The 18082-nt window shown below is 43.9% G+C and overlaps 1 protein-coding gene across 1 annotated transcript in view; it reads left to right on the plus strand.

The window, feature by feature from the left end:
- Window positions 1-16200, plus strand: part of LOC139028067 (protein bassoon-like) — a 55337-nt gene extending 39137 nt beyond the window's left edge. Inside the window, exons 2-3 of the mRNA XM_070444621.1 lie at window positions 15123-15606; window positions 16015-16200. Coding sequence (XP_070300722.1) covers window positions 15123-15606; window positions 16015-16200 — 670 coding nt within the window. The remainder of the gene's footprint in view (window positions 1-15122; window positions 15607-16014) is intronic.
- The last annotated feature ends 1882 nt before the right edge of the window (window positions 16201-18082 follow it).

The raw sequence follows: 18082 nt of genomic DNA on the forward strand, positions 1-18082 counted from the left end.
GTAAGGTTTGTCTCATTACCAACTAAAGTTGCTAAATAAATCTAAATCTAGCATATAGGACCTGTTTCAAATGTTCACTTTTATGCTCAACATAGCCTTCATGTCACGTTCCTGACCTGTTTTCTCTTGTTTTGTATGTCTTTATTGGTCAGGGCGTGAGTGTTGGGTGGGTAGTCTATGTTTTGTATTTCTATGTTGGGTTTTGTGTTCGGCCTGGTATGATTCTCAATTAGAGACAGGTGTGTATCGTTTGTCTCTGATTGAGAGTCATACTAAGGCAGCCAGGGTTTCACTGGGGTTTTGTGGGTGTTTGTTCCTGTGTCAGTGTTTGGGCCACACAGGACGGTTGAAGGTTAGTCACGTTTGTTGTTTTGTAGTTTTGTAGTGTCTTGTTTGCTGTTTTCATTAAAAGTATGATTAATCACCAATCCGCATCTTGGTCCGATCCATGCTCCTCCTCGTCTGAGGAGGAGAACAACAATGACTGCCTTTACACTTCATATGCGCACTAGCTCCGGAATGTGAAAAATATCCTTTCTGTTTTATTCAGTTAAGTTCAATTATATTCTTCTTACTATAAAATTAAATAATATAAAATAATGACACGGGACTTAGAAGCCTATCTTGTCTGCTAAATGAACAAACCTACAGCCTACTACGGCATGCCACATAGCCAAATAACATTCGTTATAGGCCGACTCATATTCTGTTCTTATTAAATACATTTTCTTCATATACTAATGTTTCTTTAGACCTGACTAAAATAAATCCTATATTTATTATTATGGTGTATTTTAGCAGTTTGTATGAGTGGAGGCCTGGAGATGCTTAACGTGTTTATGTTAATTAACGGTCAATTACCATGAGACCGGCAGTCTTATGCATACCAATAACCTGCTGACAAAATGTCAAGAGTGCCACAGCCCTAGGCATGTGTATATGCATGAATATACGCATATGTGTGTGTGCCTGTCTTACTGGCCGGCAGCCCCTCTCTCTTGGTAGTGTGGTGAGGAAGATGACAATGCAAGGGATAGTTTCCCGGCTCTCTGCGGTGTGGAGCGGAATGCTAAACAGGAGGATTCTTCACAGAGAGCACCCTCTCTGAGCTTTTCCCTTTGATCAATTTCACACAAAACACCCATTTATCGGAGCAGGGGGCTTTCACCGCCACGCACAGATCGCAGCCACTGCGCAGCCGCAGAAATAACATCTGCATTCAGAAATTCTATTTAGATGTGATTCGTTGGGTTTGGTGGATTTCACAAGGCAGGCTAAATGAGGCGCTCTACCCTTCAATCAGCTGTGTGTGAGGGGGGTTATGTGTATGTGTGTATAAACGCGTGCAAGCATGTGTGAGTGCTCCCTATGTGCTGAGGGTGTGTGAGTGTGTGTGCGCGTGTGCCTCCATGTGTCGTTGTGATTCATAGTGCATGGTCTGTTTCACACAGGACCGCTAATGGTCTATCTAACTGCAGGAAGCAGAGAGCCTGTTTTTCCCCCTGAAATGTGGGCAGGTAACAGCTGCGGGGAAAATAATGTATGTATGTGTGTGTGTGTGTGTGTGTGTGTGTGTGTGTGCGTGTGCGTGTGCGTGTGTGAGAAGGCGTGTGCATTTATTCTCGTGTCAGTGTGAACTGTACATGTGAACATTCATGTAGCTGCTAAATCTGACCGGGCCAGATGGGTCTGCCCATGCAGGAGTACTATAAAATGACAATACCAATACCATACCAACACGGTTAGGCTCCAGAGCATGTACGATACCTGTTTGTTAAAGAATGCTAGGAGGTAGAGGGAGTTACATAAAAGGATTAAAGGATACGTTGGCTACCTTGCTGTTGGAGCATATTGTAACTAAGTGCAGGCCACATGCCACTTGAGTCATCTTAATTTATTATGGTGAGCATTTATATTCTAGTGGTCTGGTTTGGCTCCTATACAGTAGAGCAGTGGTATTCAAACTTTTTCATCGGGAACCCCAATCTGTCAATTTCGACCTTCAATTCATTACATTTTCATCTCTTATCGAAATGAAAAGCAACCAATAAATACGTTTACTCAAGAAAGTTGTATTTTTCAAATTATCTTTCTCAAAAACGTTTGCATATTGTCCCATACAATAATCTGTACTATTTTTTGAATACCACTGCAGTAGAGGAATATTATCCACGTCAAAGCCAGTGTGTTACCATCTTTATCGGTGTGTGTATGTGTGTGTATGTGTGTGTAATCACTCCCTTGTGTACCTTATCTTTCTCTGTCTGTGTGTGCGTCCTGTGCAGTGTATGTACTATGTCTAATAGAACACTGACTGTGGCTGTCAGTGCCAGCAGTTCAGAGTTGGCCCTCGGGTGCCCCTGCATTCCTGATCGAGTGACGCCTTAATATGAGGTCACCGTCGACGTCACCTGCTCCGCTGGTACCAGTGTCACGAGAATGCATCCCAAATTAACCCTATTAAACAACCCCACTACACAGCAGCACTCGACAGGCGTGCTTTAAATGGGTAATGTTGTACAAGGGAGCTTGATGACGCTGAACTGTAAGGAGCAGTTAGAGTTAAAGTTCGGGGTTGAAATTCAACCCTGGTTTTCCTTGTTTGTTTTTTTACTGTTACAGTATGTACTGTAGTTGATGAAAATAGCTGTCAAGACAAAACGGGAATTTGTTGAAGAGCCTATTGAAACTACTTTGGGGCCTTGTGTATGGCTCTGTTTGGGCCTCTGTGTGTGTGTGCTACGAACTGAAGAATCGATAGTAGTGAAAGTCCTAGTAATGGCAGTGAAATATCCAACAAGAAAAGACATGCACAGCCATGAGACGAGAGAGAGAGAGAGAGAGAGATTAGCCTACTGCAGGAACCTACCCAGCTGTGAACAACAGAGAAAGAACAGTTCAAAGAACAGGAGACCCAGCTATACAGTATGACAGCACAACGCGCGGCTAGCTACGACTAGCGCTTTCCTTTCACACATCAGCTTTAATTGGTGACCCCTGAATCTAACCTCCTGTATTAGCCAGCTGAAGAGAAGGGGGAGGCTAGCACGGTCAGAGTCATTAACTTCTTACGCAACACTGATGAATGACCTCCGGGAAACGGCCGGAGCGGCTCTGTAAACACTGAGAAAAAGGTGTTGCGTTGGAGGAAAGTGTGTTTTTCACGTCGTCTTTGCTGAGTAATTATGAGACGCCTGCGTTATTGTAGCGAGGTGTGGCGCGGCGTTATCATCACTTCGGACGTCTATGAGTCTATTCTGTGGTCGTATTCTGCTCCGCGACAGCTCACAAAGAGCTGCTCTGCCCATGCACGGACCCACCCGGTTAATGGGTGAATGTACAAAGCATGACAGGTTCACAGGCCTAAAGCAGCTTGATTCTCTCTCCTCTGCTTCTCWGGCTCTCCTGCTGTCCACAGATGAGAGAGGGGGAGGGAGCTCAAAACGGCTGTGAGTCCTTCTTACAGCCCCAGTGCTGTTTCATGCTCATTTCCTCAAGCACTTTGAGTGAATCAGGGTAAAGTCTTCAGGTTTAGAATGAGTCACCATCCCCCCCCCCCCCCCCTTACCTGAGCAGTGTGACCGCTTGATAGCAGTTTGGGCGGCAGCCATCTTTGTGAGCTGCTTTAGCTTGATGCGCTCCTCTGTATGTGTAATAACACACCCACTACTGGTAATAGATTGAATAAACCCAGGTGTTGTTTTGAAGAGATCCCCCGTGTACCACATTTGCGTCCCTCTTCTTCTACAGCATCTGGAGACAGAGAGAATGCTAGACAATCCCTGATCTTTGTAACAGAAAGCTAAACTGCTAGGGCTTTGTTGTTTGTGTGTTGTGTGTGTGTGTGTGTGTGTGTGTGTGTGTGTGTGTGTGTGTGTGTGTGTGTTGTGTGTGTGTGTGTGTGTGTGTGTGTGTGTGTGTGTGTGTGTGTTGTTGTGTGTGTGTGTGTGTGTGTGTGTTGTGTTGTGTGTGTGTGTGTGCACGTGTGTGTGCACGTGTGTGTGTGCACGTGTGTGTGTTTGCACGTGTGTGTGTTTGCTGGTGTACTGTGTGCGTACACGAGTGTGAGTTTTGTGTTCAATACTGTCAGGAACTGCACTGGAAAGTTCAACACGAAGGGAAACAAGGAAGAGAAATCAGTCGACTGTTACAAGGCGAAAACCGTTTTAAGGCTTCTCTTATGTACCCTGCTACTTCTCCGGCAGGCTTTGTTGTAGATAGATTGTCACAGCAGTCGGAAACAAATACCACCTGCCTCAGAGCAGTGAATAGCCTCACACTCTACCTTACTATTTCATTATTTGTTTTCCGGCTAACATTTCTATTGGAAGACATGTTTGGAGGGCCACAAAACAATCACCAGCTTGACCACAGTTTCTTTTTCAGGGGGTAGATCAGCTTCAGCGTTACGGATAGATTGCAGCTTCCATCAACGTAATTGTCTGCATCATTTCCAATCCCCATATGTAATTTGGGTAAATATATATATAAATACATACACACATATATAAATATACACACAAATATATATACATACAAATTATTATTATTATTWTTWTTTTTTTCTCCCGCAAACCCTTCCCCTAATAGGAGTAAACTAATAAACAACAACTCTTGGGCTTCTACTTCCAGCTTWTAAATACTATATACACTACCGTTGCAAAGTTTAGGGTCACGTAGAAATGTCCTTGTTTTTGAAAGAAAAGCAGATTTTTTGGGTCCATTAAAATAGCATCAAATTGATCAGAAATACAYTGTAGACATTGTTAATGTTGTAAATGACTATTGTAGCTGGAAACGGCAGATTGTTTATGGAATATTTACGTAGGCGTACAGAGGCCCATTATCAGCAACCGTCACTCCTGTGTTCCAATGACACGTTGTGTTAGCTAATTTACGTTTATCATTTTAAAAGGCTAATTGATCATTAGAAAACCTGTTTGCAATTATGTTAGCACAGCTGAAAACTGTTGTGCTGATGAAAGAAGCAATGAAGACTGGCCTCTTTAGACAAGTGGGTATCTTAGCATCAGCAATTTGTGGGTTCGATAATAGGCCTCAAAATGGCCAGAAACATAGAACTTTCTTCTGAAGCTTGTTAGTCTATTTTTCTGAGAAATAAAGGTTATCCATGCGAGAAATTGCCAATAACTCAAGATCTCGTACAACACTGTGTACTACTCCCTTCACAGTATGTCACGTCTTGACTTATTCCTTTGTTTTGTATTTATTTTAGTTGGTCAGGGCGTAGTTGGTGGGTTCTATGTTGGGATTTGGTGTCGGCCTGGTATGATCTCAATCAGAGACAGCTGTCAATCGTTGTCCCTGAATTGAGAAATCATACTTAGGCACCCAGGGTTTCACTTGTTGTTGTGGTGTTTGTCCGTGGAGTTTTGTTGCCACACAGGACGGTTTCGGTTTGTCACGTTGGTGTTTTTGTATTTGAAGTGTTTTGTGGATTTCATAAAAAGAATGAACACTAACACTCTGCGTTGGTCCACACCTTCTGTCAGCGAGGACAGCCGTAACAGAAACCCACACAAACGGACCAAGCGGAGTGGAGAAGGGCACGACAGCAGCAGAGACAGACAGAGGAATGGACATGGGAAGACGTCTTGAACGCAAGGGTTGCTACACAGTGGAGGAGATCCTGGCTGGAAAGGATCCGCTCCATGGAACAGCTGGAGGCAGCGAGGAGAGCAGAGGCAACCGAGAGAGGAACCGGAGGATATGAGGGTACGGCGGCTAGCACGGAAGCACGAGAGGCTACCCAAAAATTGGGGGGAGCTAAAGGGAGTGTGCGAAGCCGGGTTGGATACCTGACCAACTCCCCGGGCTTACCGTGGAGTGAGAGGCATCGACTGGTCAGACACCGTGTTATGCGGTAAAGGCACGGTGTCCCCAGTACCGTGCTAGCCCAGTGCGGGCTATTCCACCTTGCCGCACTGGTAGGCTAGGTGGGCATCGAGCCGGGTGCCATGAAGCCGGCCCAACATATCTGGCCTCCAGTACGTCTCCTCGGGCCGCGTACATGGCACACCCTACAGATGGTGTCCCCGGTTCGCCAGCATAGCCCAGGTGGCGGCTATTCCACCTCGCCGCACTGGCAGGGCTACGGGGACCATTCAACCTGGTAAGGTTTGGGGAGGCTCGGTGCCAAAGAGCGCGTGTCGCCTCCACGTCCGGTATATCCGGCGCCACCTCCCACCCAGCCATACCACAGTGCCGACACCACGCACCAGGCTTCCAGTGCTGTCCAGAGCCCTGTTCCCCTCCACGCACCTCCCCTGTGGTGCGTGTCTCCAGCCCATGCCTCCAGTTCCCGGCACCACGCACCAGGCCTACTGTGCGCCTCAGCAGGTTCAGAGTTGGCCGTCTGCCCAACCGCCTGCGCTGCTTACTGCTCAGCGCTGCTGAACGTCGGCCTGCCCAGCGTTGTCTGAACTGTCTGCCTGCCCAGCGCTGCCCGTGCGTCCGAGCCATCAGAGCTGGCCGTCTGCCCGACTGCCCGTCTCCCCGAGCATCAGACCGCAGCCGCAGCCAGACGCCAGCAGACACCAGAGCCGTCCACCAGACCAGCCGAGCCGTCCAGCCAGGAACCACCAGAGCCATCCGCAGCCAGAGCCAGCCCAAGAGCCGTCCAGCCAGACAGCCAGAGCCTCCAGCACAGGACCAGCCAGAGCCCGTCCACAGACCCAGGAGCCAGCCAGGCCAGTCCTCAGCCAGCAGACCGCCGAAACAGCTAGCAGATCCGCCGAGCCAGCCAGCAGGCCGCAGAGCAGCCAGCCAGGACCGCCAGACAGCCAGGCCAGGATCCGCGCAGAGCCAGCCAGCCAGGATCCCAAGCCAGCCAGCCAGGATCCGCCCCTCAGTCCTGCTGCCCTCAGTCCGTGCTGCCCCTTCAGTACGGTGCTGCCCCTCAGTCCGGTCTGCCCCTCAGTCAGGTGCTACCCCTCATCCGTTACTGCCTTTGGAATAGTGGATGACATGGAGGTGGATATGGGAGGAGGCCACGGAAGCGGGGTTGACTATGGGGGTGGACCACGACCATGCCAGAGCCGCCACCGTGACAACCACGCCAGACCCTCCCCTAGACTTTGTGCTGGTGCGCCCGGAGTTTGCACCTTAAGGGGGGGGTTCTGTCACGTTCCTGACCTATTTTCCTTTGTTTTGTATTTATTTTAGTTGGTCAGGGCGTGAGTTGGGTGGGTTTTCTATGTTGMGATTTTGTGTTCGGCCTGGTATGATTCTCAATCAYAGACAGCTGTCAATCGTTGTCCCTGATTGAGAATCATACTTAGGCAGCCAGGGTTTCACTTGTGTTTTGTGGMTGTTTGTTCCTGTGGAGGTTTTGTTGCCACACAGGACGGTTTCGGGTTTGTCACGTTGGTTGTTTTTGTATTTTGAAGTGTTTTGTGGACTTTCATAAAAAGAATGAACACTAACCACTCTGCGTTTTGGTCCACACCTTCTGTCAGCGAGGACAGCCGTAACAACAGAACAGCGCAAACTGGCTCTAACCAGAATAGAAAGAGGAGTGGGAGGCCCCGATGCACAACTGAGCAAGAGGACAAGTACATTAGAGTGTCTAGTTTAAGAAACCAACGCCTCACAAGACTTCAACTGGCAGCTTCATTAAATAGTACCCGCAAAACACCTCACTCCTCTTTCTATTCTGGTTAGAGACAGTMTGTGCTATTTTGTGAAGGGAGTAGTACACAGCGTTGTACGAGATCTTCAGTGTCTTAGCAATTTCTCGCATGCAATAGCCTTCKTTTCTCAGAACAAGAATAGACTGAATAGACTGACGAGTTTCAGAAGAAAGTATTTTGTTTCTGGCCATTTTGAGTCTGTAATCAAACCCACAAATGCTGATGCTCCAGATACTCAACTTACAAGGGCACAAGGCGAGACCCAGATGCAGACACAGGAGGCAGATGGTTAGAGTCCAATATGTTTATTAACCCAAAAGGGGTAGGAAAGAGTATGGTCGTGGACAGGCAAAAGTGCAAAACCAGTTCAGAGTTCCAGAGGTACAGAGTGGCAGGCAGGCTCGAGGTCAAGGCATAATGGTCAGGCAGGCGTGAATGGAGTCCAGAAAAACAGTCAAAGGTTTCTTTAAACAGAACAACAGATTCAGCTGTGCTAACATAATTGCAAAAGGGTTTTCTAATGATCAATTAGCCTTTTAAATTGATAAACTTGGATTAGCTAACACAACATGCCATTGGAACACAGCAGTGATGATTGCTGATAATGGGCCTCTATACACCTATGTAGATGTTGCATAAAACATCTGTTGTTTCCAGCTACAATAGTCATTTACAACATTAACAATGTCTACACTGTATTTCTGATCAATTAGATGTTATTTTAATGGACAAAAAAAAAAAAAAAATCTTTAAAAAACAAGGACATTTCTAAGTGACCCTAAACTTTTTAACGGTAGTGTACACTTTACGGACACAATCTTTTTTARAATAGTTATATTTTGTTTGTTTTTAGTCCTGGCCTTCCTCTACCCTCAAACCCTCCCATCTATTTCTGATGTCCATCCAGTTTGATTTCTATTTGCCATATATTTTTAACTGTGCTATTTCACAAAAGTTCTGAACCTATTGTCACAGCTGTCTTCCTCTTCTTCCTCTGAAGAGGTGTAACAAGGATCGGACCAATACGCAGCATGGTAGGTATCCACGTTTTAATATAGAAAACTGAACTATGAACACAAAAACGATAAACGTGAACAAACCYTAACAGTCCCGTGTGGCACAAACACTGACACAGGAAACAATCACCCACAAAATACCTAAAGAACATGGCTGCCTAAATATGGTTCCCAATCAGAGACAACGATNGGCTGCCTAAATATGGTTCCCAATCAGAGACAACGATAAACACCTGCCTCTAATTGAGAACCAATCTAGGCAACCATAGACTTACATAAACACCTATAATGAACACAACCCCATACCTCTACAAAAAAAACCTAGACAGTACAAACACCCTAGACGAGACAAAAAAACACACAAACCACCCTCGTCACACCCTGACCTAACCAAAATAATAAAGAGAACAAAGATAACTAAGGCCAGGGCGTGACACCTATATACATTTTACACACACAGTGTATTTTACATTTGTTATCTTGTTATCAGTCCCACCCTCCAGCTCCATTCAACCCCTCCCATCTATCTCTTAACACCATCCGTATTGGATTTCTATTTGCCATATATTTTTTATCTGTGCTGTGATGCTTCATCAAAATTCTGAACCTTTCTGTTCTCATAGTTTCTACAGATTGTAAATTAAAGAGAAACATTTTCGTTAAAAGTATTATTATATTATTGATCGATTGACTATGACTTTTCAAATCACCCAGTATTGCTATCTGTAGCGTTAGTTCTAGGCAAATGTTGCAATTCTTAAGCTATTTCTGGACCTGTGACCAAAAACAAGCTACATATGGACAGTACCAAAATAAATGATCTAATGACTCTGCCTCTTCGCAGCAAAATCTGCAGAGCTGGGAAGATTGTATCCCCCATATGTATATATAACATTCTATTTGTCACGTTCGTCGTAGAGAGGAGACCAAAGCGCAGCGTGATGTGAATACATATTTTTAATACAAGACGACTGAACACGAAGAACACTAACAAACTAACAAAATAACAAACGACCGTGAACGCTATAAACACGGCGTGCAGACATGCAACATCAACATAGACAATAACTCACAAACCAAACTGGAAAATGGCAACCTAAATAGGATCCCCAATCAGAGACAACGATAAACAGCTGCCTCTGATTGGGAACCAATCCAGGCCACCATAAACCTACATAATGCCTAGACTACACACACACACACCTAGACATACCAAAACCCTAGACAAGACAAAAACACACATACCACCCTCGTCACACCCTGACCTAACCAAAATAATAAAGAAAACAAAGATAACTAAGGTCAGGGCGTGACACTATTGGTTGCAATCATTTAGTATAATCCTTTAAATTGAACAATTCTAAGTTTTGAATCCGGCGTTGTTTTGCATGTCAATTCATAAACCATGTGCATTGGAATCGGTACATCGAAATCTCTTCCCAACTATTTTGCAATCTATATGGCACAGCTGTCATTTTTTGTCCTTAAATTAAACTGGTATATTTTTATTTATCACAATTTTCTTTAACCAATTTTGTTCTTTAATGCATGGCCGACAGACAAGTTCCTTACTTTTTCCCCCTTCCACTTGCTCCTTCTATTTTTGTGGTAATGCTGCTATTAGTTGGTTGTAATGCTGCTATTAGTTGGTTCTGTTAGCTGCATGTGACATAACTCCACCAGTCCTATTTATTTATGATATAATTTACGAAGATTATACAGTGCCTTGCAGAAGTATTCGTCCCCTTGGCATTTTTCCTATTTTGTTGCATTACAATCTGTAATTTAAATTGATTTTTATTTGGATTTTATGTAATGGACATACACAAAATAGTCCAAATTGGTGAAGTGAAATGAAAAAAATATAACTGAAAAGTGGTGCGTGCATATGTATTCACCCCCTTTGCTATGAAGCRCCTAAATAAGGTCTGCTGCAACCAATTACCTTCAAAAGTCACATAATTAGTTAAATAAAGTCCACTTGTGTGCAATCTAAGTGTCACATGATCTGTCACATGATCTTAGTATATATATACACCTGTTCTGAAAGGCCCCAGAGTCTGCAACACCACTAAGCAAGGGGCACCACCACTAAGCAAGGGGCACCACCTCTAAGCAAGGGGCACCACTACTAAGCAAGGGGCACCACCAAGCAAGCGGCACCATGAAGACCAAGGCGCTCTCCAAACAGGTTAGGTTGTGGAGAAGTACAGATCAGGGTTGGGTTATAAAAAAATATAAGAAACTTTGAACATCCCACGGAGCAACATTAAATCCATGATTAAAAAATGGAAAGAATATGGCACCACAACAAACCTGCCAAGAGAGGGCCACACACCAAAACCCATGGACCAGGCAAGGAGGGCATTAATCAGAGAGGCAACAAAGAGACCAAAGATAACCCAAAAGGAGCTGCAAAGCTCCACAGCGGAGATTGGAGTATCTGTCCATAGGACCACTCTAAGCTGTACACTCCACAGAGCTGGGCTTTARGGAAGAGTGGCCAGAAAAAAGCCATTGCTTAAAGAAAAAAATAAGCAAACATGTTTGGTGTTCGCCAAAAGACATATGGAAGAAGGTACTCTGGTCAAATTAGACTAAAATTGAGCTTTTTGGCCATCAAGGAAAGCGTTATGTCTGGCGCAAATCCAACACCTCTCATCACCCCGAGAACTTCATCCCCACAGTGAATGGTGGTGGCAGCATCATGCTGTGGGGATGTTTCTCATCGGCAGGGACTGGGAAACTGGTCAGAATTTGAAGGAATYATGGATGGCGCTAAATACATGGAAATTCTTGAGGGAAACCTGTTTCAATCTTCCAGAGATTTGAGACTGGGACGGAGGTTCACCTTCCAGCAGGACAATGACCCTAAGCATACTGCTAAAGCAACACTCAAGTGGTTTAAGGGGAAACATTAAATGTCTTGGAATGGCCAAGCTTACAGAGACATACCCCAKGAGACTTGTAGCTGTAATTGCTGCAAAAGGTGGTTCTTCAAAGTATTGACTCTGGGGGGAGGGGGGGCGGAATAGTTATGCACGCTCACGTTTTATGTTTTTTTGTCTTATTTCTTGTTTGTTTCACAATAAAATATATTTCATCTTCAAAGTGGTAGGCATGTTATGTAAATCAAATGATACAAATCTCCCCAAAATCCATTTTGATTCCAGGTTGTAAGGCAACAAAGTTGGAAAAATGCCAAGGGGGTGAATAGCAAGCCACTGAACCTTTTTTATATTCTCGAAAAATAAAGTTTTTTTTATTAGTATATTTGAGTGTAACCACAAGACTTGTTTTATTATTTGTTCTGTCTTTTCTGGTGGATTAATCTGAAATTGCAACCAACTTTCTATGGCTTGTTTAAAAAATAACTATATTTTGGAGATTATTTGGTTTTCAAATAACCGAAAGTGAGCGGTTGGAATCTGAATAATGGGAAAAAGGCCATTCTTGAACATGGGGTGAGACGTTCTTACTAATTTGCGATAAACCAGTTCGGATTTAAGTATAATTTTTGTATGACTTATGCCTTTAGTGAGAGGTCTAATGCTTTAATATTTAATAATTTCTGCAATCCGAATTCATATTAATTATATAAATAGGCCCTTTTAATTTTGTCTGGCTTTCCATTCCCCCCAACATATTTTTTGCTCATATAATTAAAAAAAACAGGTCGCTAGGTGTAGGCAAAACCAAATAGGTCAACTGTGATATGACTGAAGATTTTCCCACAAATAGACAGGTATTTTCCTTTCATGGTAGCAAGATCTTATCTATTTTTGCTAACTTTCTATAAAAATGTGAGATTATTTCTTTCTTTTGGCATATGCACCACGAGTATGTCAACATCCCCGTCAGACCATTTTATTGATGAACTACACAGTAATGTGAAAGTTGTCTTTTTTTAGTGATCCAATACGTAATATTGTACACTTATCATAAATTGGTTTTAATCCAGAGAGGTTAGATAAAGTATTCAGATCCACTATGAGGCTGTGGGGATTCTAATTGTGGATTCAGAAGAAAACGTGACTTATCAGCGTGCAATGACACCTTAATACTATTGTTGGATCTAGTTTTAACAGCTAACATTTCCATGGCAATAATAAATAGATATGCCGATAGTGGACAAACTTGTGTTACTCCTCTTGACAGTTWAAATCTTTCTGAGAAGTAGCCATTATTTACTATTTTACACCTAGGGCTACTATACATAACTTTAACCCATTTTATGAGAGATTCTCCAAAATTGAAATATTCCAGGCATTTATATCTAAACTCCAGTCGTACTTTATCAAATGTCATTTCAAAGTCAGCTATGAAAACCAGGCCTGGTTTCACAGAGTGTTCTATTGTTTCCAGTACTTGTCTTATATTATCTCTAATGTATTGTCCATGTAAAAAACCTGTCTGATTAGGATAAATAATATCCGACAAAACCTTTTAAATGATATGGGCATAATTTAAAAGGTTTAAAAGGCATTTAAAAGGCATTTAGCTAGAACTTTTGCATCACAACACTGAAGTGTAAGAGGCCTCCAATTTTTTTAAATGGACTGGATCTTTATATATACCACTTGGATACTATTTCAGTCATAATGAAATCAGACCTTCTTGTTGCGTGTCCGTTAATCTACCGTTTATATAGGAGTGGTTAAAACATGCTAATAACGGTCCTCTGAGTATATCAAAAAAGGTTTGGTATACCTCCTCTGGTATGCCATCCAGCCCTGGAGTTTCCTGGATTTAAAGGCTTTAATTGCATCAAGAAGTTCCTCCTCTGTAATTTGGTCTTTACATGAGTCTTTCTGTACAGCTGTTAATTTTACATTATTAATAGGAAACAAATCCATACAATTAGCGTCGGTTAGTGGAGATGGAGGAGACTGACACGAAAACATACGCTTAAATTACTTTACTTCTTCTTTCAAAATATTGTTTGGTGAATCATGGGTGACTCATCATGTGTAACAAGTTTCAGTCAATTATTTGTGGTAGCATTTCTATGTTGAAGATGAAAAAAATWATTTGGTGCATTTTTCCCCATATTCCATCCAGTTCGCTTTATGTTTTATAATATATTACACTGGATCTTTCTTGAATAAGTTCCTCCATTTCTTTTTGTTTTTCTTCTAACTTATTCTGAGCCTCTACGGTGCAGCTTTGTATTGCTATCTAACTGTACTGTTAGTCCTTCCATTTCCTTTGTTAATATGGACTCTTTTGACCTCATTTTCTTTTGTTTTAGAGATGAGTACTAAATTGCATGGCCTCTAAAGGCACATTTGATAGTGTCCCATATATCCACTAATTCCTATATATAAGTGCATGAGCATGATAGGTTGAAGTATGATTCCCTTTACGGTCCATAGAGGTATTTAGACCTCTGAAGGAAAAGATGATTATTATATTTTTTAACATGAAGAGAGTACAGTAAGCACAGTGCTTGAGTTAATAATCCTTTGTTAAAAATGTAATTAACATTTGAACCATTTTTGCCTTCATCAGAGTGCATGCATACAGACATATGGCAAACATATGGTTTACATTAGGTGGGACTGATTTTATTGTTTACTTTAGGTGGGACTGTAAGCGTTTAGGACAAAGTGAGACATGTCTATGTGTAAGTGGACAGCGCCGTGGTGCTAAAACGGTGCTGAAATGGCTCATGGGGCTGAAAGGGACAGCTCTATGGTGCTGAAATGGCTCAAGCACTGTAGAAGCTTCCCGACAGCCTGCAAAACAACGTATGCACTTTAGCCTGCTTTCTATGTGTTGAACCCCTCATTATGGCACTTTGCTCCAGCCGCCTGGTTGGTTTGATGCTCCTGTGGCCCTTGTAGCCTTTTACCTGCTGGGTAGAGCTTACGGTGAAGAGGGCAAACTGTTATGAGAGCTGCCAGGAGACATTTAACATCATTAGACCAGATGAGACTGCATTAAGTGTACACACGCACGCACAGCTTCCCTAAGTCCGCTCCACGTGAAGGTCACTAGGTGAAGTCTGGCTCGCAGGGCTTTGAAGAGATGTGAATTTGGAGACAGTAACTTCAGATCTAAGGCGTGGGGGTGGATGAGAGAGATTTTGTGACATTCACATGTAGCTGAAAGCAAATGTCTCATACCGACTTAGGCTGTCGCAAAATAGGTCTCTCTCTACAACGAATACTTGTGTCAAGCTCCCATGAATCAACTGAAGCAAATTAAGCAAATGATTGGCCGGAACTACTGTGGTTCTCTTTGATCCAAATTTATGCTTTCCCCAGATCAGAGCAGTTTTTCAGTGTCTTGTTTCAGTCTTAGCCGGAGCTTCAGGGCCATTTTTTGATAGAATGAAAAGATTCAGTGATACTGACCAAACCACCAAATATCTTGTTCACAATCTGTAGAAGAGCTAAACAGAAGGGATGTTATATTTGAAATTCATTTGATTCCTGTTGTTTTTCTTCAGGGTTCCCACGGGGAGTCCTAAATCTGGGATGCAGGCTGGCTACGGAGGAATGGGTGGAGGAGGAGGTCAGAGACTGGCCAACCAAGAGAGCCACAGGCCGATGCAGCATAGCTCAGGCCTAGTCCATGGCTCAGGCCACGGCCCAGGCCCAGGGCAGGCTCAGGGTCATGGGCCAGGGATGGGTGCTGGGATGGGTGGTGGTCCAGGTCAGCATGCCTCCAGACGAAACCTCCAGGTGGACTTCAGCGGTTCGGGTGGCCGGACGGGTCGCTCCTCCTCAATGTCCCCGGACCGTGGGATCACCCCCACCTCGCCCTACTCAGTGCCCCAGATCGCCCCCATGCCCGTCAGCAAGCTGTGCCCACTCTGCTCCACCACGGAGCTGACCAATCCGCCGGCCCTGCCAAACTACAACACCTGCACACAGTGCCGCTCCACCGTCTGCAACCAGTGTGGCTTCAACCCCAACCCCCACCTCACAGAGGTAAGCAACAAGCACTGCCTGTTAACATGCTGACTCTAATACAGCTAGAGGTGCCATTGGCTCCAGTCCAGAGTGCTGGTCTAGGATCAGTGTTCTCCATACCTTAATACTTAGGGAATGCAACCAGTCTACTAAATAAAACTGACTCCAGATCAGCTCTTAAGGGGCACCTTACCGCTTCATGTTTAGTCACAAAAATAAGCACATCCTTTTATATCTAGAGACCTTGCGGAGTCCTGGTGTGAGGCCTAAGGAAGTAAGACTCAAGTCTCTCTCATGCAGATATATGTCATTTAGTCTTCTCCAATCTCTGAGTCCCAGACATAGAAAAGGCCCTTCCTTAATGAGTGTGAAGCTCTCCCATCTCCTGTGTCTCCCGTTTCTGTGACCTCTCTCTCTCTCGGCGAGAGCCCGACAGAGCCTGCTGTCAGTAAGGTGTCCCGCCAGGCCGTCTTAGCGTCTTCGTCGGTCTCGCTTGTCAGCTTCTGTTTTGACAGCAGCCATTGGCAGGAGATTGACAAGGGGGCCGTCTCTCTGTCCTTCCCCTCAACGTGTGGGCAGGCGGGCAAGCGGTACCAGGCAGGCGGGTTTTAGAAAATGAAGTGAGGGAGGAGATGCTGTGGCATATTTTTCGCCCCAAGGATGCGGACGAAGCAGTGTTCTCTCCGGAGCGGAGGGAGCCACCGAGGCACAGAGCTAACCCCACCGCATTGTTGAGATGAGTTCTAGTCGGCCTGCCATCATGTCTTATTGTGAGAGTCATTTGGGTGCATTATATTCTGGGAGTGGGACCAGGGAGAGAGAGAATGTGGGGAAATGATGAAGAGAGAGTGGGAAGTGGAGTGTTAGAGAAACATGGCCAAGAAAGAGAGAGAAGGGGGAGAAAGAGAGAGAGTGTGTGTATTGGTAAGTGGCAGTAATTTCTCTCGAGGCGATGACAGAATCTCCATTAGTCTACTGAGACAGGATGGAGTGTGTAGGATGTAGGGTGTAGGGTGTATGGTAAATGCCCGGAGGTCCACTTAGATGTAAGGGATGGATTGAAATGTACAGAATGGGTACCTGTAGTAAAATGGGGGACGGTCATGCTTTTTCAATTTCAGGGGAGGGTTTAGTATTTWAAAAAAATCTAGTCCAGGGCAGGGTCGTGCTTGGAGAAGCAGGGAGCAAAGTAATATTTCTAAGACAGTGGCGGTCCGTGCCGTTTAAGATAAGGGAGGACTTTTTTTTGTTTTTATGAGCATAGATTTATTTCTATTTGAGCATATTGGATGACTGTCATTCATATTCCATTCACCCAGCTCAAAGTAACACCGACAGGTTTAGGCTACAACATGATACTCAAATCTTCCCTATACCCATCATTAGGTTGCTACAACCTAGCCTATGAATGAACGTTTACAACGTAGGTGCACAGGTTGAGAGAAAAAAGTGAGTAATCAAGGTAACAGTGACAAATTCAGGTATGTTTATCTCCGTTTCGTTCCATTTGCTTTCATTTAAGAAATGTTTTTCAACAGAACTGGCAGAATGAATACACCTCTGACAACCGTAAGCACAGTTTACTTTCATAGCAGCCACATACAAACCGCATGATAATTTGCTCGTTGTATAATTTCTTCTTCATCTACGCGCTCTCCTCCTCTCACCTTTTCCCTTCGCTTGTGGATTTCAGTGCACAATAAAACAGCTGAAAAAACCTTTCCAAGCCAAACCTTCATCCCATTACCGTTAACCACTACACACAGCCTACACTGTTGTCACCATATTAGCTAACACAGCTAGCTACTAGAATTAACGCGTTAGTAAACCCGCTACAATCATGCAGAACAGTGTATAGCAAGCAGTTTAGCAGTTATATCGTCGGGCCCTGTTGGCAATACATGTATAAAACCAAAAGCTTACCTTGACTTGTAAGAGTTCCAGTGTTGGATAGACATAGCCAGCTAGCTAACATAGCATCCTGCTCTGTTTGAGCCAGGTGTTTGAGTAGGATAAACTAGCTAGCTACATTTGCTAGATAAGTGAAAGTAAAAAACAAATACAACTAATTATCTCTCTCTCTCCCTCTCTCTTTCTTCTCCTTCATTTTTGAAGAAATTAATTTGTTAAAAATCTTCAACTATTGTCTTTCTCTCTCTTTGAGTCAACTATTCACCACATTTTATGCACTGCAGTGCTAGCTCTAGCTTATGCTTTCAGTACTAGATTGATTCTCAGATATTTTGATTGGGTCGACAACATGTCCGCTCTGATAGGTTGGAGGACATCCTCCGGAAGTTGTCATAATTACTGTGTATGTGCATGGAAGGGGGAGAAAACTATGAGCCTCCTAGGTTTTGTATTGATTGTATTGCATTCAATGTACCCAGAGGAGCACGGAAACTAACTGTCCTCCGGCTACACCATGATGCGGCCCCAGAGAGTGCTGTTGAGGCTACTGTAGACCTTCATTGCATAACAGTGTGTTTTAATC

This window comes from Salvelinus sp. IW2-2015, linkage group LG7 (assembly GCF_002910315.2).
Source record: "Salvelinus sp. IW2-2015 linkage group LG7, ASM291031v2, whole genome shotgun sequence".
NCBI lineage: Eukaryota > Metazoa > Chordata > Actinopteri > Salmoniformes > Salmonidae > Salvelinus > Salvelinus sp. IW2-2015.